Source organism: Haemaphysalis longicornis, unplaced genomic scaffold (assembly GCF_048455015.1).
Source record: "Haemaphysalis longicornis isolate Haplotype H1 unplaced genomic scaffold, Haemaphysalis longicornis Haplotype H1 scaffold_2, whole genome shotgun sequence".
In the NCBI taxonomy this organism is placed as follows: Eukaryota; Metazoa; Arthropoda; class Arachnida; order Ixodida; family Ixodidae; genus Haemaphysalis; species Haemaphysalis longicornis.
Window position 1 is genome coordinate 200,411,059 of NW_027526295.1, and position 23,713 is coordinate 200,434,771.

The window sequence follows — 23,713 nt, forward strand, 5'->3', positions numbered from 1 at the left end:
TTTTTAAAAATGGGCCAACGGCAAACGTGAGAAACACGAGGGCATGGCAATAAACCAGTGCAATGTTCAGCCAATGGTTTAACAGTATTTCATAAACTTCACCACTATTGCATACCTTCTGTAGCCCACTGTTGTATGGGAAAACTGGTCCGAATGGCAGGCTAGCTATTTTTCTGGCAATATCTGCACCCCAAGCAATGGAACTTACCGATAAGCTCATGGAGCACAGTGTGCCGGGGTGAAGGGTGCCCACATGGATTTTAGGCACAAGCCAAAGAGATCATGAAAGCCCCCAAATTGCAAAACCATTCAATGTAAGGCTAGCATGCATCACTGTAAGCCTCTATCAGCAACTTGGTCTTTCGCCCACATTTGTCAAAACCAAACCAACATTTACAACCACTACACATGAACGCTTAATTTTACTTTGCAGGTGCCCATGTGTGGTGTGCTCGACACTCAGAAGACAGGAACCTGCAAGTCAAATAAAGACTTTATTGCTCCTCAAAATTCCAACCTTTGTACTTTGAACATCAAAACTGACAGAGCAGCATGCTCCAACTACAGCATGACCAATAGAAGAGCCACTCAAGTTGTACATACTCATGTCAATAACCAACCACACAACAGCCAGCCTGACTGACACTGAGATGACATGACATATGGATACATTACTTGCAGAACTCACAACATTCAGAGGTTGGAAGCCTAATGAGATGGCAGTTATCAACCTCAATCTCGTACACTCAGACAGTGGAAAACCTTTTTCGCACCTTTTTTTTTTTTTTCATGACACTTTTTTTCTTTCTCTGCCCCCATCGTATTGTGCCATTCTTGCACAAAAAAAAAAAAAAAACACAGAAAACAAGCTTGCCATAAAGTTATACAAAAACAATAAAAAAGAACACTTGCACCAGTTTCACAATAGGATACCAACGTAATTCAACACCATGTGAAGTTAAGAAACATCACAAAGGGTAAAATGCAGGTGCTCATAGAGATTCCCACACTAACCTTCAACCCCACTTGTGCTGCCGACACACGCAAAACGTACAATTCCAGCACAGCACTTAAAATTGTGTGGCAGACCGCCTACTCTGATCCCACAATATCTCTGCAACTGCCCATTCACATGTCCTACTGCATTTGCACGGCAGCAGCAGCAAAAGCCTCTTTGGTACAGTGGACGAAATTTCTCACTAACAAACTCGCAACCATGCCCCCAAAAATGCTAAGCACTCGAAATTTCCAATTTTATGTGCTGTGACTAAATGAACAGTGTGCTCTCGGCAGGTTTGTTTCGGGGGACACAGAATTACGCCCCCTGCAAATACACAGATAACTCCAGCTTTGAAGTTTCAAATACAAAGTTAAACCAAGTGTCTTCCAACAACAGGAGCAGGCAGAAAACATCCTTTCACTGGTTAGATAGCACACTGAGGAAATTTCAAGAGGTAGTTCCTATGTTCCAGCGAAGTGCTGCTACTAAAAACCACGTGTGCAAGTTTGGATGAAATTTTAGAATGCCAGTGGGTTCTCCCCAGCTGAAAGCTCAACCAGTCATACTACAAGATACCCGAAAAGGCTGCACCACAATCACATTAGATACACATACCAACCTCCTCCAGCATTTCCCATCATACTTGCTAAGTACATACATACAAATTGCACTGCACCGACTCATAATGTGCAAATGCAGCTTTGGCAGCTTCTGTGCGCAAACAATGAGCGGCCTTACGAGGCGGCAGCCACAGGACAATACAAAAGAAAAACAGTGACGCACCGGCTCGGGAAGCTCTCGCAAAAATGGGAGCCTCAAAAGCCTGAGAGAGAGGATGGGCTCAAGAGAGACCAGGATGGAAGCACATGCAAAAATACCGAAACAACACGCTCCGTTTCAACAAGGGGCAAACCATCTGCAGTCCAAGCTTCGTTGCTTGTGCCAGGTGCTGTTTACATGAATGCCAATTTCTGAATAGGCAGTGCAACCTCAGATTTGCACATTGGAAGCTTCCTTGCCTGCTCATCCCAGAACACAATATCGGCAGAATTCAACCTTTCTGGCAGATAAAATGCTGAACAGGAGAACTTTGGCCATGTGTGCTGTTCTATACAAATTGAATGGCCACTGATGATGCGGTGTAAAGCACAGCCACCCATTCTTTACACCTGTGATCACAAAAAATGGCCAGCAAAAGTCGTCAAATAAAGCAAAGAAAAAAACACACACACATACACACACAAATCAACCACCCTCCCTCATATTCACTGCGGTGACCTTCGTAAGCTGCTCGAGTGACTGACAAGTAGAGAAATAGGCTATGAAAGCTATGTACATGTGATTGAAAATACAAAATTGATCATCCCTGTAGCCAGCAGTCTCACACTAAAGACAAGGTCCAGTGTCCACTGAAATTTTAATTTGTACACAACCTGAAACGCAGGGACCTTCAGGACACTACACAGACTGAGAGGCAGTGTGGTCTAGGGCGCGTCATCACAGAATCGTCACACTGCTCGCCACGGACGCCCGTCAATGGGCGCTGCTCCACCTGGCATGTGAACCCCCCTCCCCCCCACAACTCTTGTGTGCATGAGGCCAATAGAATGAATGGCGTGCCTACTGCACACAGAATTTGAACTAGGAAGGCTAGGCAAGCAGCTTATGGCAGGCCCTTCAGGGGCGCTTGCAATGTGTTCGCCAGCTAGCTTGCAGACATGTCTCAGTGTCCAGCAGACGCACTATTTACACGGCTTTAAATTTTTAACCTTGCCCTGCACTCGCTTACAATCCGAATCAAAGGAGTCAAATCTCAAGAAAGAAAAAAAGAAGGGGAAAAAAAAAAAGCACCTCAGAAAGGTAATTATGGGCCAAGGAGAGACATTTATGAGCAAGCTAATTGTTTTTGAAAACTGCCCACGTACATTATAAGATGGCTGTGCCACGAGGCTGGGAGGAAACTGCAGCTCGGTTGCAAGAGCTCTTGGCACTACCGCAAAACCTACACATGTGAAACTCACTGTCAAGGGGACCTGGAATTCGCAGAAGTGAGACAACACTTCTTTCCACAGCGAGAGCAAGCACTCCAGTCGTCACTAGCCTCGCATGTGGCACACGCTCGACAGCCCTTCACTATCATTTCAGTGACTACCCCACACATCTGTAACCAGGTGAAATGCGAATTCGAGGCACCGCAAACAAGTGCTGGGGGAAAGGGGGGGTTGGGGCTCGGGCCCCCTTTCATGCACCCGCACATGCCAGGTGTCCTCCCCTGCGGCCCCAAGACTCTCACGGGGCTCCAGGAGTACCACTGCTAGCGCCCGTGCCGGGTGCACCGCCCCACCATCAACCTTAGGGCAGCTGCTGGGGTGGGAGGCTGCTCTGGTAGGAGAGGCGAGGGTCGCCGCCTGGTGTTGCCTCCAAGTTTTTCAGCAGTTGGGCCAGCCAGTGAGAGGTGGACTTGTCGTCCTGCAGGCAGCTCGCAAACGTGTTGTCCTTCAGCTGGTCCGGCAGGCACTGGCGCAGAGCCTCACGAGCCCTGCACAGTCGCCGTTCCGAGAAGGGAAAATTACGCCAGACAGCCAATTCCACCAGCAGGGGTTATTAAGCACTCATCCCATATCAACTGCTGCCAACTGTGAAACTGTACCCTCCACCAGCGGCGACTCAGCAAGCCCAATGGTGTCTGACTACCCCCCGTAAAGATTCTCATGCGTGCGCATTCCTCTACTTCTCCCACTTGGCGTCTATTTGCCCTCCCTCTCGAGCAGCCGGTTCAGTGCCCCACCTTTCCCTTGCTGCTCTCCCTCAGTTTTGGTTGAACTGCTCCCAGCCAGCATCTTGTCCGTGATACACGCTGTCAATACGGACATCAATGGCCGAATCGACAATCTGTCTCTTATACATTCAGCAATAAAATGCCTCGGTCACGCGACTTCAAAGTGAAATCCATGCCACAATCTCAAGCCAAAGCCAAATGACTGACATCAACAAATTTGGAACAAAGCACAGCATCTGAGCGTGCAGCAGGAGTCAACCAGTGAAGCCACCTGCCTTGGGTTGTCGGAGAGCCGGAGGTAGCAACGGACCACGTGCTTCAGCAGGCGTGCAGTCTGTTCTTTGGCCAGAGAGAGAACCATCTTGCCCTGCGCAGAAGGGTCACAACAACAGGCACATATTACACAATTGACAGCATTTACAAAGGGGCTCCCACAGCAGGCTTCGCCAGTTACTTTGAAACAAGTTCTACACAAGTGGAACATGAAAGTGACGAGACGGGCCACGACAATGCGACTTACCAAGATCATGGCCACGTGAGAGAACCGCTCGTATGTTTGGCAGATGTACGCCAAGCCAGTTTCGTCAACCAGAATCTTCTGCAGGATGAAAGTGGCAACCTGCGATGCAATGTAAAGCGGGAGGCGGATTTCTTACCCAAACTTTTGTTTTCTTAGCACAATAAAATATTACAGGTACATTGGAAGCAACCCTAAATAGTGAATACGATGTGTCAACAAAATATACTGAGCAGTTTCTTTTTTAATACACAGCTTTACATGCTGCTTGCTCCTTGCTTTTATGAGGTGCAAAACACGACATCATGAGAAACAGGTGGTATTGAAACCTGCGAGTCCCATCTAACTAAATCGTAATAAAATATTCAAGGAGGCACTTAAGACTGCTTACATGCAGGATAGCGAAAGCATTAAATTTTATTTCGAGATGTGCAATGCTTTATGTCTAACGGTAGGCCTGTCGTGATCATGTCACCTTCTGTTGTGCCCTTTTTGCCATGAGAAGGCTCTAGCAGTAAGTCTGGCGTGTGATCTACACACCATAACAGCTGCTGTTATGTAGGCTTGGGGCAGCCGTAGCTGCAGGGAGCGGCTGGTGCTTTGCTCGATGTGGTGCATTTTTGTGTTCCCGAGGCATACTTCCGGGGGCGACCACACTTCAAAGCTGCCGCTCAGGTACACACTTCGGAGTCCATCGCAGTACAGACAGCACAGCCATACAGAAATGTGCGTGGTGGTGCGATTGTCTTTTCACTACCATCTTCATTATTCTCCTCCAATTACATCGTTTTCTCCTCTGTGTTTATGCTATGACCCAGAGGCTTGGCAAATCACCCTTCTTAGCAACACATATGTGCTATTAGGGTCGCATTCTTTGCTGCTTTCATAATTAGCATGCTCAAATTACTCATGTAGTTCTCCAGTGGCATGGTTGTACCTCCTCCTATTATCATGCTGATGACCCTTTTTGCTTTGTGTAATTTTATTTTCTGTTACTATGACCGAAAGGCTCAGCCAATCAGTATGGTTGGCCCTGCATATATGCTCTTGAGTAAACATGCTTTTCTACTTTTGCAATTAGGAAGCTCCAAATACTCCTGCAGTCCTCCAAAGGTGTGACTGCGTCCTCCCGTTAGCACCGTCATGGTCCTTTTTGCTTTGCATCATTTATGGACGAAGCACTAGTGCCTGATTGGATACAGTCTGTCTCTCTGGTACTGGTGTGCTGAAATTACGTGTCCTTTCCTGCTTCTCTGCTGTCATTCGTCCTGCTGTGTTCAGCACTTTATGCTGTCTCTCTCCTCCCGGCGATCTTTTATCCATATTTCAGAATACATCAAATGCCGTAATCAGTATAATGCTGCTGCAAAGTAGCATTTGCCCATCACTGCAGACCCTAGGTTCGATTCATGTTTCTGCCAAAATATTTCTCTTTTTTAAACATTAGTTGGCACAATTTTTGCCCCTGGTATCAGTTCCAGAAATGCGTGGCGAGCGAGATGGAACTACAGGATGCTTTATTTGCACAGGATTCATTTTTGGCACCAAAAGTGCGCTACCAACCCGTTTTTCCTGCCAATAACCTCCTGCAGATTGAAGTCTGGGATACACAGGCCCTTTTTCGTTCGGCCTGCTCACGTGCACGTCTTTTTGCGAGGGAACTGCACTCGAAAAGTGATATTCCTCAACCCCACCCTCATCTGATTTACTGAAGAAAAATTCTGACAAACTGCACAGCGCAAAATGTAACAAACTGCAAACAATTGCCTAAACAGCATGTGAATGAACAACCGGTCAACATTTACCGTGATACAAGTGAAAACAAAAATTCTGAAGAGAGAGAGAGCCCCAAACTATGTTGTAAGCCAGTGTGACAACACTCGGGCGGTTTGCAAGGAGGCCACCTTTCTGTTCGTACAAACCCTGCAGATAAAAGAATGTTCTAGGCTTCCACTAAATGGTAAATAAAGGTCCTCATGACGTAGACATGCAATGCAGCCACAAGTACGAGTTTGGCAAATTCACTTGTGGCAGTCTCCTTCGAAACACTTGTGTGTGCCAATGATCGACGGAAACAACCTGCGACAAAATTCCAGGCCCAAGCCCCTTCGCAACCGTGCAGCAGAGCTCAATCCTTACCGTCTTGGACAGCTCGCTGCCAGACTCCATGATACGAAGGCAGAGCGGGATAATCTCCGTCGACAGCAGGAAGTTGATCACCTCTTGCTCGTCCGTCTGGTTAAGAGAAAGAAGAGCAAAGGTGGCAATCATTAACGGGAGGAACGTTTGATCCACAGTGTGCTCACAGTTACCCACTGTGGTCCATCACAATGGCCACCACACACGTCTGCACCCTCTGCAATCGCAAGCAAATTTTAAAAAAGCTGTGCCACCTAGTAGCCCTGCAATTTGAATTGTAGTTTTACGCACCGCGCTACCCCTAGGTGATGAGACATGCGGTAGTAGAGGGCAACAAATTTGGTCCTCACTGAATTTTTGTACACACAGGTGCCGTCACCTTTCGCACTGTGGGTATGCTAGGCATGAACGTTCATTAATGAGCTATTTCTTGTTACTGCCAATAGGCCACAAGCACCACACTACTTCACTGGAGCCATGATCCTCTGAATAAGAATTAGCAATATGTTGCAGCAAGCAGTACCAAGCACTGAAGAAGAGGCGCCACGCAAACTTTATTTTCAGATCCACAAGCACCCATATTTCCCAAGCAGCTACTTGACATAGAAGGTCCACCTGCTTTTCTAAGAGCCGCACAATTATGGCTCATTTGTTGCACCTGAACTCGCATAGGCGAGGTGCGCCGTTTCTATGCGATGAAAATGAGTAACCCCAACTGATTTCACAAGCTTTGAAGAATGAACGGCTCCTCCCCATACCTAGAATTGAACTACCAGCAAACTGGACACAAACATTTATTTTATTCACTTCTTCACTTGGAACAAGGAGGCCGCTACGAGCCACGGCAGGTGCCCTCTCAGGGCGTGCACGTAGCTCAGACTAGTTTTATTCATTGCAACAAACAACACAAAACAAGAAAACTGAAGACAGCAACAGAATCAACAACCAACAGCAAAGTCCACCATTCTAAACGCGACAGGGACTGGCCGAATGAATTCCAAACGCAGGCGGATCGGGCCGGGTCGACCTCAGGAGCTCGGCAGCACTCTCGCACAGCACCGCCATCAACCTCTGCACCATTGTCACTGCGTTGGGCACCTCGGTCCCATTATGCACAAGCCTGGTCTGGACGATGCCCTCTTTCTCGTCGGTCACCAAGTCATAGCCACACAACTGCAAGCAGCGGCCACCCCCTCTTCTTCAGCGTTTACAGCATGCTGTCCGTAGAACACAGAGCCTGCAAACTTCCTTTGGCACATGCACTGGGCCTAAGCATTGCCAGAATGTTAAAAGAGTAAAATGCACTGGGTGGACATGCCTCGAAGCTGTGCATACACATGAACTTCCACCTTTAGTTGAGTCAGCGAGCCTCTGGCAAAGGCACTGTGTGCATGCAATCCATACACCAAAAAGCTGGTCAGGAGAGAATGCAAGGTTCAGCGAGCACCCTTCTGTAAGTTCTACCCCATGCAGACTACTTTTTGACAGGATGGACTTGAAACGAAGCACATGCTGGATGTTGTCTTTGAAGTTGGGCAGGCTAGGACCACCGAGTTTAAAAGAGGCTGGCTCCTTTTTGCTGGCTGTTCGGTACCTACGCTATCAAGGCAAGCGCACGGTATGTAGTTCCAAGTCATCCAATTTGCAAATCAAACATGTGCAAAGCACTCACGTGATGGTGACCACAACAAACTAACTCCAGTGATGAACACGAAAATTTCAAAATCATTCGGAACAGTGGACCATGGATGGTGCCTCATTAAACAAAAATCTGCCGTCTGGCCCGAAAGCTTGTAATAATGCTTTCACTACTGTGGTTCATGGTAAACCCGAAATTGACGCCCCCTCCTTTTTCTGTGAACACAGTTCTCTTGAAAACAACATTCAGTTTCTGTAATTGGCGCTACACATAAAGGTGCGCCGTTAGCCTAAAGAAGATTGCAGGCATGGTAATTTTTACGCAAACAAGCTGGTACTCGCCTCAAAGAAACCGGAAGAGAAGCTCAAATGCTTATCACAATGTTACCAACTGCACCAATAATTCGGCAAGAATCTCCCCACAGCAATTTTGCTAACAGTAATATTATTCTGACAGTTAAGATGGCTGGCCTTTATGCTAGCACCAGCAATGAATGCAAATGGCCCGTTAAGGCTCAATGCACCAACATTTAGGTCTCACTTATTTTTCAAAGCATAGATGGCGCTCCAGATTGCTAAAGTAGCTGAAAATAGTGATGAACATTACATGGCTGTTAAAGGAGTACTGACACCAAATTTTGACTCCTAAAAAACTATAATTGGCTTCAGTAGTTTGTACAGATGCCTCACAAATTTTTGCAGCGATCCGAGGCTGGAAACGCATCAAAAATCGATTTTAATTGTCCCGGCCATGAGCTACCACAAATCGGCAGCACTAGCGAAATTGCTGTCGGTGTGTCGAAACATCTTACGGCGTGTCTGGCCGGTTCAGGGTGACGTCATATAGTCGTTTTCGGAACCGGAAGCAATAGCCTGTGCTGCTGTTGTCGGTGGTCTTCATTTTGGCAAGAGGCGTGGGTGTACCTCTGTGAGCAATGCTTGTAAACTTTGCGCACTTTGCCTGTTTGAGGTCTTTGCTCTTCAGTTTGTGGCCGGCACATGGTGTTCTCTTGCACTGGTGCCGAAAACTGTGCGGTGTCTGTGCAGTGGCCTGTGCGCGTCGCCGAGCTTGCCAAAGTTCCGCTATGGCAAGTTCATGGAACGTGATGTACTGCTTAATGAAAGCCCAACCGAGCAAATCGACGGACGATGCCAAGATGCATTATTTTCCACGCGACGACACGCAGCGCAAAACATGGGCCGAGTCCATGCACGGCAGCGGCCGCCGGTCACCGAGGCTGGCGAGCTGAAATTGCTCGCTGCACTTCTCGGATGACGGCTACTTGTGGAGCCCGAAGTTGACGGCGGAGCTGCAGTAAAAGCGGAGTGGAAACGATTAGGCAGTTTTAGAATATGGGAACATGGTGTTGGAGGCCCCCCAAGAACCCAAACAACGCGCTCACGCAAGGCGAGCTTTTGAAGAGGGGCGCCCCCAACAGCCTTCAACTGCCTGGCGTTGCTCGGGTGATGGGAACTTTAGGCTTAGCTTCGTGGCCGATATTTTATCGCCGCAATCTGTGCAACTGCAAATGGAAATCCCGAACATAACTTTTCATTACACTACCATCCCCTTTGCTTGCATGCGGAACTGTATTTTTGCTATAACTGCCATTTGAGTGATCAGTGACCAACACATCTGCCGTGGTATGTTTTGATTCTTCCGCGCAGGTAGCGCCATCCTTCGGGCACTCGCCACATCATGTGCCACGGTGCCCGGAATGGACAGCCGAACCTCCGCAGCTGGCCAGCGCAGGCTTAGCATTGCGGCAGATATCTCCGCTTTCAAAATCACCACTGATACCGATCCGTTGCACAATTTTTCACCACACTAACATCTACTTTCTCATATGTGGAACTTCTTTTCAGCAATCAGATTGATTCGGAAGAGCGGCGACAAGCCGTGGCCTGCGCTGGTTCGAGCCGCAGCGACATTAAAAATAGACGGTGAAGATGTCGCCAGCCTAATTGCCTCAGCTGTGGCTAAACAAAGTTGCTCTGTCTGCCAGGTGGAAGCGACTCATCCGAGTCTGACAATTCAGACGACATGTCGACTGCATACGCAAGTGTGGACCATATACAATTGTAGCAGACGATGCGGCAAATGTCCCTGACATCACAGGTTTTTGACGTCAGCACCAGCACTTCTTGTGGCCGCAAAACCGTGACATAACACCGTCTGTCCTGCACTTGAACGACCTTCTGGCGCGCGACGACCGAATTTGAAATTGAGTGAAATAAATGCGTTATAATTCTATGCTGGCGGCTGACCGATTTGGTTCGATTTTTGGGACCAATAGGTATTCTTTACAGCATAAAAACCAAAAGTGAGAAATTTAGTGTCAGTACTCCTTTGGTTTTACTCTCTTACTTAGCCAGTACTATCCAACAGTCCACACAAGCTCTGAAGGCAGAATGGTTTTCTATTCTGTGGCCAGCACTCTGTCACCACAACATGCAATAGAGGGTACCTTCACGAACATCCGCAGAATCGAATTTGAACAACGCGCTTGACGAGAAAATGTAGGACACTTTTAGGCCACATTTTTGGGAAAAGCAGATACAATCTCCCCCTTTGATTCCAAGCCCTTCATTCATCAAAGTGCAGGCACACGTGTGTTCCACCACACAATCAGCACAAGATAGTCAGTGATGCAAGAGGTACGACAGCCAAGAGCAGCACCACAAAAAGCCCGCACTGTCAAGGCGGGGCACTCTTTGACAGGTCAGGGCTGCAGCAGAGCTGCACGTTACCACCACCAGGAGCTGCTCTTGTACGACCAATCTTCTAAGGTGGGGGGCTTTCCCCTGCTTATCCCTCAAAACGCTCACACTCACCTTGACCAGGGCACCAATCACACCAAGGCTGGTCAGTCGCAGATACTCAAAAGGCCTCGTCTTGCTCACGGTGTGAAGAAATGGGTACAGGTACAGTGGAATGTTCGCTGCACGAGAGAGACAAAGAAGCAACGCAAGCAGTGTCAAGGGGGGAACCGGAGCTTGAGGAGGAGATGCGTGGTTACTAGACTACCACAAGCAAACTCAGCTTGAAGCTGTTGGTTGTTCCGGTAACTACAGCATCTTCCTCTACATGTCTCCTCATGTGCCAACAACACAGTCATCATAGTTAGCAAGGCCTTTTTTTCAAGAATGATCACAACAGGCTTGATGTCAGTGGCTTCTTCACAACATGCACGGCTTGTCTGACACCTTGGGATCTTCTGGTCTGCTTCCACTGGATCACCGAAAATGCTGCCCATGCTAACAAGCTAACCCCATTTTGTGGCTGCTACAGCACGAAACAGACATGGGAGCAAAATGTAAGGGAAAGGGTGCGGAGGCACGTGCTTCCGACATAGCGTCATTACCAAGCTCCTTTTGCCACTCTCTGTCCAAGCAGAGTAGCCAGTTTATAATGAACTTTCTTACTTCTCATTCGAGTTTTATATGCATGCTAGTCGATCCCAGTTTAAATCAAAGAAAAATTGAAACACACCTAGTAGTAGTAGTAATAGCAGCAGCAGGCTGGATTTTATTGGTGCAGCAGACATCTGCTGAAATCTTAATTGTTGATGCCCATTACATTTCCATTAATGTAAACCATTACGAAAAGGTCAGAAAGGCCAACTGCGACCAAAATTTAGACCTCTTGAAAACCTTATTTCCATAAAGTCTGCCTAAACACAAAAAGACTGCAAGATACAAAATATGACAGCTGAAATACACGTATGCACGGCGCACAAGGCCAACAAAAATGGGAGATTTTGAAATTGAAATTGAGAACAGCGCAGCCATTACAGCCAGGCTGAAGTGATGTTGCAGCCGGTGAGCGAGCACTTCACACTCGCAGCCTGCCTAAGAAATTGTGCCTAGTGGTGCTTGACCGGTTCTCCAGGGCCCGTTTGCCCGAACGCGATAAGTGTGGGAATAAGTTTTTAACTACGACTTTAGCGCTGTCTAGGTCATAAGTCGTTTGCCCGAAACTGATACAAACAAGGCAGTGCTTCCGTTGGGGGTTTTCTGGCAACCGGCTTATTTGCCGTGGCCGACTTCGACTTATTTGCGTCTTATTCGTAAGCGGGAACTGAATCGGGAACTTATGCGTACGGGCAAACGGGCCCAGGCTGGCCGGAGGACCAAGCATCCGGCCGGCCGCAATGCACTTCTTCATGGGAGTTTGCGCGATCCGCTGGCTGGTGCAGCGTCGTCTGCAACGAGGCTATTTTAAATGTTGCTAAATAGTTAACACTGCATTTCTCAGGGCTACAAATCACGTCCCAGCTGGTTTGGTGGTACGTATTGTACGCCCAAAACAAATTTGGCAAGGCAAAGTTTGAGTGCAGTTGGCCTTTAATACTCAGTGGATTATGATAACCTTTTATCGCGTTCAAGGCTTTCGGAGACTGGCACAACGAAGCATCGGTGGTTAAGCAAATGCCCGTTTTTACACACGCATTTGTATCGCCCCAGCGAGAAAATTGGACACCACAAGTGCAAGCATTTTTCTTTGTATCTAAAAAACTACTGTGAGCAGTTTTCCGCTTACAGGTCTTGAGATATTTACCAAGAAACTGTACATTCTGAATTTATTTTACTATTTTCTTTTCAGACTACCAAAATTCGATAAGATAATTTTTTTTTCACCAGCTTTCTGGTAACTCTGGAACCAGCTTTCTGGTAACTCATTCTGCTTCATTAGAGCCACGAAAGACATTTACGCGGACAAAGAATGCAAGGAATAATAAAAAACTGTTAAATTTCTGGCTGCATGACGTCAGCAGTAGTTGCACTAGAGAGGAAAGTACTAAAAACATGGCTATCAGTGTGTCAACTTCACGTCAGCACTCAAGAGAGAAAATCTAATGGAACTAGAGGCCCCACTACCATCACCCAGTCATGTTTCTTGGTGGTGGCTTTGGTTGTGCTAACAAGATTCTCCTGTGTCAGGAAGCTCTGCCAGAAAGTGGCTCGGAAGTTGAAGCTGCTTCAACTGTTTTCCTTATTATCTCGGCCATATGTGTGAAGCTTGCGATAAAACTGACGCCCTTGTTATTGGGACAAAAAAGTATTCGTGGCCCTAGTGAGGTACAAACGCAGGGCGAGAGCACGAGCATGTTGGTGGCTCACCAGCAAGGAAATAGGTGCGCGTGTCGGGGTGTGAAGCCACGCACTGCAGCAGGGCTAGGGCATTGCAGACCCGGTTTGACTGGTGTGCCTGCACAGGGGGCAAGAGGAGAGCAAGAGACAACAGCTGGAAGGGGTCCGATCATCTGCGGCACGATAAAATGTCTATGCAGAATTAAAGCGAAATTAAAATTACTCCCACCTCCCCTCGCGGGAACCCCTGTGTAGATCACCAAGATGGCAAGCTGGGCGAGTTGGTATTGGTTCATGGTGATAGAAAATAGCCAGCGCAAGGAAGACGAGGACGAGGAATCCTCGTCCTCGTCTTCCTTGCGCTGGCTATTTTCTATCACCCTGTGTAGATGCGACACATAGGGGGTTCTGTTGTTGTTTCCATTAGGTTGATCTTCCCATCGCGTGAAACATGCCGTGAACCCCCTGCCGCGGCTATGACGCAACACAATCCACTTTAATCCAATCCAAATCAAATCCACATCCAATCCAAGCCAAGCCAATCGAATCCAATGCCCTTCCCAAGAGAGTGTTCGCTATCGGAGAGGAGAGGGGTGAGCGGCGGAGAGGAGAATGGGGGAGGGGTGTGGACGGACATCGACAACGCCGTATGGAGGGACAAGGCGAGTGAATGAGATGCCGTCGCATCTAAAATGATTTTACTCTAGGCATTACCCTTCATTGCAGGTCTGTGGCAGGAATAGGGACAGAGTGCCACACTAACACAGAATGTAGACCAAAATTCATTATTGAAGCAGCACAGCAAGACAGGATGGGGCAAAAGAAAACACAGGTGCTATTGTGGTGTCCTTGCAATATTAAGCAGCACCGGGTGGGACAAACTAGAGAGCAAGAGGGCATTATCAGTTGCCCCAATTTCCTTGAAATCTGCATGTTCTTTTACTTGCACCCGAAATTCGGGAGGGAAAAGCAAATATCAGAACAGCAGCAGCAGCAACCGCATTCAAATGCAAATCCTAACACTACCAGCCAATTTACGATGCAGCCTGCCCTTCAAACCAACCTACAATTTTGCAAGTCAAACTGAGACACTAGAAATGGACAGGTCAGAGGAAACCCCATTAAACAGTGTGCAGCGGTGATATTACGACGCAAGTGTGCGAACAGGATCCGAATTCAGGGTTTAACAAGACGCTACAAGGAGCACCGTAAGGGAATCGATTATGTGCACCAATATTTCCTGCACAGGGCCGTTCTTGCACTTCACGAACGCCTGAAAAATACTACACATGAGGATGCCAAAAATTGAAACTGCAATCTCGTTGGCGGGCTCCATTCATGCCTTAACACATAAATCAGCTCCCCACAAGGGGCAGAATTGAACGGTTCAATTGCAGAGTCAGGGGCACCACATTTTACATGCTGCGACAGCACACAGCCACAACAGCCCAAGTGCACTAATCACTGGCCCATTGAAAACTGGTGACCAAAGAACACGGAGAGAGTGATTTCAAGGTGACCAGAGTTTTCTGCCTTACACCACACATTTCAGTGGTCTGAATCGGAGGCACAGCAAGAGTTGCTTACCGTGAGGGTCGGAGGGTTAATGGCTGGGTAAATGTTGATGATCTCCTGGAGAAGCGCTGCGATGGTGCCAAACGAGTTCCACAGCATGGGGGCCAAATCGGGGACAACCTCGCGCTTCTTACTGCGGGTTGACATCAAAGTGCGCTTATTAAAAAAGGATGGCGCACAAACTAACATCCAGTAACACAAATTTGCCAGGAGCATAGTTTTTTCGATAATGCAATAATTTTTTCTCAGCTGAAAGAAGTGTAAAGCCAGAAAGATTAAATACAACCACTGGCTCAACGATCTAAAGACTAAGGCTACCGTGTATGCTCGTGTAAAGGCTGCACCTCTAAGTTGGGAGCCATTTTTTTTTTTCGGGGTGGGGGGGGGGGGGAATAAAAAGAAGAAAAGGAAAAGCTGTGAATGCAGAAATTCATATACCAGCACAAGTTAAAGGAGTACTGACACCAATTTTGGGCGTTCATATTATTGCACAGTTCGCTTCCTTTACTCAACAGAATGCCCTGCCTGAAATATGAGCGGCCTGCGACGCGAAGAACATACTCAATCGGATCTCATTTATCGCGCCGACAGAGCAGCGCGCGGAGCGCCACTCAGCAAATGGACATCAGCACGACATCATTCCGTGAAAGCCAAAAGAAGTGACGCGACAGTGCTCGTCTAAAACTCATGACATCACTTCATGCGCGCGGCCCCGCGAGCGGGCACCGGCACATTCACAAACGGGTGCACGGAGCCAGAACTACAGGCATAACCGCTGCCCAGAAAGGCACTGTTGGCAAAAATAAAGTTCCACACACGGGAAAGAAAGCGATAATATAGCCCGGAATCGCAGTAGAAGTCGCCATCAGGACTTTTATTGAAAGCGGTCACCGAATTTCCGCCGCAATGGTAGGCCCAGCACCAGCCTAGCACCTTCAAGCAGCTCAGCCATTCAGCTCCGGCGGCGGCACGGTCAAAACAACGCCCCCACCAGCCTCCCCAGTGTTTTGACGTCCGCACAAAGCGATGAGGTCATGCTGGGATTCTATCATATACGGCTTTCGGGATGAAAGCGCGGGAATTTGAAACAAACGATTTTCAGACTGTTCAATGTAATTAATTATCGCACGCTGAAGTATTTAAAGTGCTGTATCGGGTTCGCCAGACCATTAAGCATAGATAAAAGCAATACAAGTGGAACATTATATTTTCGTGTCAGTACTCCTTTAAGCTTTGTGAATCGCTACTAGATGCCACAAGGGGCTTTTCCAAAGCCCCTATCATCATCAGTACTTTGAGATCACATAGTGACACGGCCATATCCTGTTGTACATTCGTTCACTCGAAGCCATCTTTTCTTTGTGTGGTGTCGCAGTGGTGGGCAGTGTATTGTGTGGTAGTGGGTGTTCAGTGGATCGTGGCCCACGTTCCTTGCTGACAATGGGGAAGCATTTGGTTGCATACACTGGGGCTTTCAAGCTGAAAGTCGTGGCTTACACTGAAGAACACGGCAAGCGCGCCGCTGGACACTAATTTGATGTGAACGAGAAGTGTGTGCGTTGGTGGTGCACCCAGTAAGGGCAGCTTGCTGCAACAAACCGAACCCGAAAAGCTTTCCACAGGAAGCCATTAAAGTTTCCAGAACTTAAAAAGGAACTTGTGGAATACGTTACGAGTACAAGAAACAATGGCTATGCAGTGTTGACGGAGATGATCTGTGTAAAAGCACTTGCCATCGCCCGCCACATGGGCATTCCACTTGAGAGTTTAAAGGCAAGTAGGGGTTGACTGCAGCGGTTCATGCGTCAGCATGGGCTCTCCATTCAGCGCAGGACGACGGTGTCAGAAGCTGCCAATTGAATATGAGAACGAGTTGTTGAAGTTCCACCATTTCGTAAACAGCCTTCGAAGGGAACACAACTACGATACTCCTCAGATAGGAAACGTGGACCAGACTCCGGTCTGGTTCGATGCGCCTGAGAACAGCACCGTGGACTTCAAAGTTGCGAAAAGTATATCTGTGCGTACAACGGGTGCCGAACGTCAAAGGTGCACAGCGATTCTCTGCATCACTGCCGATGGCAGAAAGCTACCACCATACGTAGTGTTCAAACGGAAGACATTGCCCAGGAAGAAGTTTTCCCATGGAATTATCGTTCGATGCCACAAAAAAGGATGGATGTGTGACGAACCAGTTTTGGATTGGGTGAAAACTGTGGGCAAACCGACCAGGTGGCCTGTTGCGATGGAAGGCTTTGCCTGCCCTAGACAGTTTTCGGGGCCACCTCACAGACTGTGAGAAAGGCTGGCTCACCGAAACTCGAACGAATTTCGCTGTCATTTCAGGAGGCATGACAAGTATCCTCCAGCAACTTGATGTTTCTGTCAATCGGCCCTTCAAGATCAAATTCCGGCATTGTTACTCCGAGTGGATGGTAGCGAACATTCCCGAGAAGATGCGTAGTGGAAGGTTGAAGAGGGCTACGCTCCAACAAGTTTGTGAATTCTCAGTGCCTGGCATTTGGTGTCATGCGACACCACTGTGAAAAGGTTTAAAGTCACGGGAATCACAAACTGCATGGATGGTACGGAAGATGACTTCCTCTAGGAAGGCGCCCATGAGACGGACTCGTCAGCAGCAGCGAGAGCGAAAGTGATGAGGAATAACCGTAACTAAAGTATGCGTCATCACTGTGCAATTCTTACACTGTTATTTAAAACCGTCACAGCAACATGGTCTTTGCAGATAGATATAGGCCTGACTCGTGTAAAAGCCACGTCCCGTCGAAATCTCAGAAAAAAAGTGCGGCCCTTACACGAGTATACACAGTATATGCACGGCATTGTGTAGTCTGCTGGCAATGGCCATTGCGTGAGCGCACATCTTCGTCAACAATTAGGAAGCCGATGTGTGTCTTTTGTTCACGGTGTCAAGGCAATGCCTCAGACTTGTGAACAGAAACACCACGTTCGAATCTCAGCTGCTCTGGTCTTATTTTTTTTTTATTTTAAAATGGCCAGCTTCTGGTAAAGTGATAGAACTTGTTATATTTCTGAGCGTTATATTTCTTAGCTAGTATTAAACAGTATGGTGTAGGCTGCTTTCGGCACAGGTCTTCTTTAGCCCTGCTCTGCACTCCGGGAACTCCCTTTACCAAGCAATCACTCAATTTATTACACTTACATACAGCGTTTTTCATAAGCTGGGGTGGTACAGTCAAATGCTTTACGACAGTAGACTCGGGAGCGCGTGCCACTCAATACATGCAGAGCGGTCTGGTGAGAGGCTGGCGCTTTCTGGCATATAGTGCATTTAGCGGGCACACTCCTTGAAAGCTCTTTATCGCACAGCTACCTGCTGCATTAGTTAAGCCACAGCATCTGGAAATATGGAGACGCGAGGATAGCAAATTTTGTAGCACCCAATCAGGCAGAGGAAAGGAAAAGTATGGACGTGTTTGCTGCGTTTCGCGCTTGATAAAAAGCGCCGAATCTGCACGTGTATTCTCTGGAATCGTTTCCAGATGTCCGACGTAGCTACCACAGCAGACAACGGCTAAATCAACCGTTGCAGTCAAATCAATCCGCCGAATGGACGAACTACAAGAGTTCATTATCGGATAATGAACTCTTGTAACGCGATGGGATAATATCCCATCGCTAGATCGCGCTCCATGTACTGACCAGCCCACACTCCCATGTTCACTGTCAAAGCTTTCGATGGTGCCTTTTAGGTTGCTGTCGACACAGTGTTTGTATCTGGGAAAATAATGGGACTGTTCAATTTACAGTCTCGTACTCACCGCGGACTCCCCAAGAACCAGTCCAACATCCATTTTTCCCATACATCCCTTAGGCGCCAGGAATCCCCGGACTACCCACGGAGAGTCCGTGACTAAATCGAAGAGTCCAAATGATGTCGGACATATGGCCTCAGGCGTTTTTAAACGTTGATGCATTATGCCTCGAGCATCCGCTGATGCACAGTCGTAAATAAGCAGCTCACTGGTTACTTCAGTTGGAAGGTCAGTGGTTTCCAGCACCGAGTTGGGAAGAAGCCTATATTTAGCAGGAGGTGACTAAAGGTGACAGACTAATTAAAGCAATTGAAAGCAACGAAATATAGGCAAGGTACATTTATTACCCTTCTCACAATGATTCAGTATACGTTAGGATAAGTTAGTCGCAAGGATTCTCCAGAGCAGACTACACAAACGTAACTGCTCATAAATACTGCAGCATCAAGTAAAGTGTAAGTATTTGTGTGTAAATATTATAGCCAGCGCGGCATTTCCCGCCAAAAACATTTTAAGGAAACCAGCTTGCGTGGCACTCTCCCGCCAAAATACAAATGAACAGGTCAGCAAGGGTAATGGGCGTAGGGAATAAAACACACCAAACAGGGCCGAAGTTTAGAAGGCTTCTTGCCTCAGCGAGGATGCCTCAAGAGTGCCAGGATCCGTTTGAAATGTTTTATGCATTAAGAAAGATTGTAAGAAAGCAGTCAAGGGCTGCTTATATGAGGTAGGAAAAACCGCGCATGGGAAAGATCGTTTAAAATTCTCCCTCAAAGCTTAGCCAAAGGAAGCCACTCTTCAGGCATCCTCGCTTAGGTAAGGAGCGTTCTAAAATTTCGCCTTTAGGGTTAGCCGATAGACCTACGCGACGGTAACCAACAAATCAGTGCCTTGTCTACGCAAAACAACGAGCGAGCATCAAAATCGGGCTTCCAAAGCAAAGCGACGGTCATAAACCACAAGAGATGTTCTAAAGCGTAGTCATAATGCGTAACACAACTGCACGCGCATACTGTTCTCGGCGCTGCCACATACCTGAGTTCCAGAAGAGCATTCTCCCGCGTTTCTGGACTGGAGAGCTCGGTTATCCATTGAAATATTTTCTCCTTGTCCACAGCCTGCATAACCGAATGCTGCGACACGTTCATCAGCGCCTGCAAATCGGCAACAGAAAGCAGGCTTAGGTTACCACCTCGCCGGTCGCGACGCTCAGATTACTCGCATAACTGTGACAAAATTGTTAGCTATTAAAGAGTACGTTTAGATACTAACGAGTCGGTTCAACTGTTCCCTGGAGGCCTGCTGGAAAGCAAACGATAATAAGAATGTATCTGACGCCGCCACTGACAGGTCGCGACGGAAAGCGCGACGTCAACATCAACGCCGTCGAGCATGCCAAAGCTTACCGAGGGATTCATAACAGCTGCTAAATCAAGCTTCTGAACTTACGCAACGGGCAAACAGTGTCGATTTAAAAAAAAATTGCTCTCCGCAGCCCTGAATTAGAACCTGCTTGCCGAATCTGCTTGCGTTTCTGGCAGTTTTTTAGCCTTTTGTACTAATTAGACGGATGGGCTTGGCTTCAGTTGCTTCAGTCGTGTCGGCTTGTTTGAAATCTCCATGCAGCATACAAAACTGCAAAACTATCATAGCGCGCTAAAGCCATATTTTTAAACGCAGTACATTACTTTTAAGTTTAATTTTTGTAGTCCGAGTACAATGCTGGCAGGTGCCGCATTTTTTTAGCTTGATGGTGCTGATGGTGCTGTCGATGCTTTCAAATTTAGTTGTTTATGCAGTTTTTTTCCGGGCCCGCCCGATTTGGTCGGATATTCTGTAGTTCGCGGCTTCAGCTCGATAAAGAATAAACTTTATGCTCAAGTTAGTGCGGTGCTCTAGTAGCATTAATGGAATTATTGATCCAACTGCAGGACTGGCTCGTGCCTTATTCCCTTTATCAGTAGCCAGTATCACTTGTTGACCATGTTCCGCAGCTTCTGTGGTTTCTGATTTATCTACATCGTGACATCGGTCGGTGGCATCCTTACAGTGTTTCTCATAGCGTTGGGTACGGACCAGTATAACGTTCGTAGTATGTTCGCGAAAACCATGCGGTGTGCCAAACGTTCCCTTTACGTCGAGCCACACAATTTCATTGCTGGCAAAAAGGTGATTGCCACAGACCCCGTCGGGGAAATCAAGGTTGTACAGCCGGCAACAGGTAAGCGTTGTTTTACGCCGCAGTGCGTAGAAGTTTCTGATTTTGGCTAGCAAAGCGTCAGTGAATGTTTTTTCTGGCAGAAACTACCAGTTGAGTTTAACACGGATGAAAGTTTTCACTTCTGCATGAATTGCAGGCACCCGAATACTGCGAATAGCTTTTTCTTCGACGTAACAAGATGTCTAGAAAAATAAGTGGCAGCCACTGCTTGTTTAAGGAGAGCAAAGGCATTTCGGAAAACCTGCCAACCGCCTTTTTTCCCCTAATGCTCAAGAGGTACTGTTTTCGCACCCCTCCTAAAGTGCTCAATTTCCTGTTTCGCGTGCCATTGCAGGCAAGGTTCTGTGCCAGATACCCGCTTCAGGACCAAAGGATGTGGACAGTGCCGTCTCCGCAGCCAAGAAGGCATTCGAGGGCTGGTCCCAGCTTTCCAACGGAGAGAGGGGAAAATTTCTTACGGCCATAGCACAGAAGATCAGGGTGAGTAGAGTGGCGGTTGTCTCCACCTTTAGTTCTTTTGTTTTGCAGGCCACTGCACTAGGTGCTGCTTATCATTGCAGCACCTGGATTGTAAGTGCAAGTAAACGAAGTGGGAATTGTAAGAGCTCTAGTGAGACCAGCTTAGGCAACGTGTGCCCGATTGTGTGCCCCATTTGCTTTAGCTCGTTTGCATATTTAGTTCTCTGGTATGCCAGTGCTTGCACTGCAGTGGATCCTCACCTCTAAAGCTAAATGGTTTTGTCTTCTATTTGCTGGCTATGCGCATTTGCTCGGTGAGCTGTCATCATTTATTCTTTTTCTCATCTCATTGCACCTAGTCTTTTCCAATTCATCCCAATGATCACGTACACTCACTGTACACTCAATTACGGGATTAAATATTTTTGTACTTTGCTTTCAGTGAGCATATCATCGTACACAATGGTTTATTCTTGTGTACTACTGTTCAACAGCAGCAGCTGTACGGAAAAGGTTTTCATGAGTTTTCTGATGATACAATACGTGAACAGGAGCTGAAGAAAATATCTTGAAGACAACTACAGTTTACATTGCGGGCTTTGAGTGGGCAGCCATAGCCACCTTTTTCTTTTGTTGGGCTTGCAAGCCATTTTGAGAAAGCTACTACCAGTGGAGCTCCAATTATAGTGAAGGAGCCACAGCCATTGAACAGGTTCATGTCTGTAGTGCTCCTTTTGCTGGCAAATAATGCTCCATATTCATGCTAGGAAGATTGGACTGCCACATGCCAGCCACATTTCATGTGTGGGCATCATTATTCAACGACTATTCAATATGGCTGGAAAGATTGTACATTGCGAAAAAATAAACCCTCCTTTTCTTTATCTGAGCTTCAACTACAGCATAGTCTCCTGCACAAACGTTATGAGTTTTTTTTTTTTTTAAATGGTGCTTTAACAGAATTAGCTTCTGGTACATATTGAAAGCGCCAGAATTATGTCACCTTGTATCAATTTTGCTTCTTAATTGCCTTGTCTTGTAGTGTTAAAACATTGTACTTCACTGGCTGGGTTTAGGAAAGAGTACTCAACCATAGATCACATCCATGTCATCAATCAAGTGATTGGAAAATCCACAGAGCGCACTAAACATGGCATTTAGAGATTTTGAGAAGGTGACTCGCCACATCCATGCTAGAAGCACTAAAAGACCAGGGAATAGAGGAGACTTACATAAGACTTCTAGAAGACATATATAAGGAATGCACGGGCAGGATAACCCTCCACAAGCAAAGCGATAAATTCCTGATCCGAAAGTGAGTAAGGCAGGGAGATACCATCTCACAAAGACCATTCATAGCATGCCTGGAGGGGGTATTTAGAAAGCTTGACTCGGAAAACGTAGGATTAAGGATAAGCGGAAAATACTTGAGTCATTTGAAATTTATGGACGACATAGTCTTGCTGAGTGAGACTGCAGAACACACGCAAACAATGCTTGAGGAACTACAATCAGAAAGCATGGCCATGGGGCTAAAAGTAAATAGGAATACATCTAAAGTAGTGACAAATAAGCATGCCAAAACCATCCTCTCCAGCTTAGGACACGAAACGCTAGAAGAAGTAAAAGAATATAACCACCTCAGACAGGGGGTTAGTGCTGACCTCAACCACAAGAGAGAAATTTGGCGCAGGATAGGCATGAGCGGGGGATAACTCGGCAAGCACCCCCAAATAACCAAAGTACGCTACCTCGGTCACTTAAAAGAAAAATCTACAACCAGTGCATACTGCCGGGGGTGACATACGGAGCTGAGATTTGGTACCTTACTGAACAACTAGAAAGCAAACTTAGGTCTGCTCAACAGGCCATGGAACGAATAATGTTAGGAGTAACACTCATGGACAGGAAACGAGCTACCTGGATCACTGAACAAACTAGAGTAGGAGATGTCATAGTTCAAATAAAAGAAAAATGCATGCCAATCCACCCTGTGAAGGTGGTTGGAAAGCGGAACTGTAAATGACACCGACAACGATTACCTATGCGATGTCACTTGAATTCACACGTGGCTCTACAAAGAGTGAAACCAGAGGCAAGGGAAATGCACTTAACCACACAGTTTATTACTTCAAAGAGATACTCCTTGCTAAGGCTAAATCAATGCATGTTTCATGAACGGTGGTTGGTTGAGTTGTGTTGGTGAAGCACGAATGGAAACTCTTTTTTTTATAAAATTAAAGGAAGCTCCAACCCGGTGTTACATGATCTCACTTCTCCTTCGTCTCTGCCACCACCGATAGAGGTGACAAGATCGGCGGCAGAGACGGAGGAGAAGTGAGATGCCTTGCGTTGGTGTGAACTTAATTTAATCTTTATGACTCCTAGCGCATACGCAAGGCGCGCACACGGCTGCTACACGTGCCGTTGGGGGAGCGCACAGTGGCGCGAGAGGTTGCATGACGCCATCTTGTTGCATTCAGCAAGAACACAG

The 23,713-nt window shown here is 47.1% G+C and overlaps 2 protein-coding genes and 1 long non-coding RNA gene across 5 annotated transcripts in view; 2 read left to right on the plus strand and 1 right to left on the minus strand.

Annotated features, from left to right (window-relative positions):
* The window catches only part of LOC144169760 (uncharacterized), a 37,109-nt gene extending 36,378 nt beyond the window's left edge, over positions 1-731 (plus strand). For both annotated transcript variants that reach the window (XR_013322519.1, XR_013322520.1), the window contains one exon: positions 434-731. This is a non-coding gene — a long non-coding RNA (uncharacterized LOC144169760). The remainder of the gene's footprint in view (positions 1-433) is intronic.
* Positions 476-20,120, minus strand: Rcd-1 (Required for cell differentiation 1). Of its 2 annotated transcripts, none has more exons than XM_077699088.1 (10): positions 19,946-20,120; positions 19,812-19,838; positions 19,575-19,693; positions 14,755-14,875; positions 13,198-13,285; positions 10,909-11,015; positions 6,436-6,531; positions 4,300-4,398; positions 4,055-4,146; positions 476-3,539 (listed from the first exon to the last, which is right to left on the minus strand). In XM_077699088.1, the coding sequence occupies exons 1-10, from the start codon at positions 19,955-19,957 to the stop codon at positions 3,353-3,355; spliced, it is 948 nt and encodes a 315-aa protein (XP_077555214.1). In that variant the 5' UTR covers positions 19,958-20,120; the 3' UTR covers positions 476-3,352. The 2 variants fall into 2 exon arrangements, with proteins under 2 accessions (XP_077555214.1, XP_077555213.1); XM_077699087.1 differs by having other exon boundaries at positions 19,812-19,841.
* A 155-nt stretch (positions 20,121-20,275) lies between these two features.
* Positions 20,276-23,713, plus strand: part of LOC144169761 (4-trimethylaminobutyraldehyde dehydrogenase A-like) — a 30,369-nt gene continuing 26,931 nt past the window's right edge. The window contains exons 1-2 of the mRNA XM_077699089.1: positions 20,276-20,760; positions 21,095-21,240. Of these exons, the coding sequence (XP_077555215.1) occupies positions 20,634-20,760; positions 21,095-21,240 (273 nt within the window). The 5' untranslated portion in view covers positions 20,276-20,633. The remainder of the gene's footprint in view (positions 20,761-21,094; positions 21,241-23,713) is intronic.

Excerpts from the sequence above, each read along its gene's own strand:
- Rcd-1 (XM_077699087.1), bottom strand. Across the intron at positions 13,286-14,754 it reads TTAACCCTCCGACCCTCACG|GCACACCAGTCAAACCGGGT; the intron begins GTAAGCAACTCT and ends CCCCCTGTGCAG. Across the intron at positions 4,147-4,299 it reads CTCACGTGGCCATGATCTTG|GGCAAGATGGTTCTCTCTCT; the intron begins GTAAGTCGCATT and ends CCTTCTGCGCAG.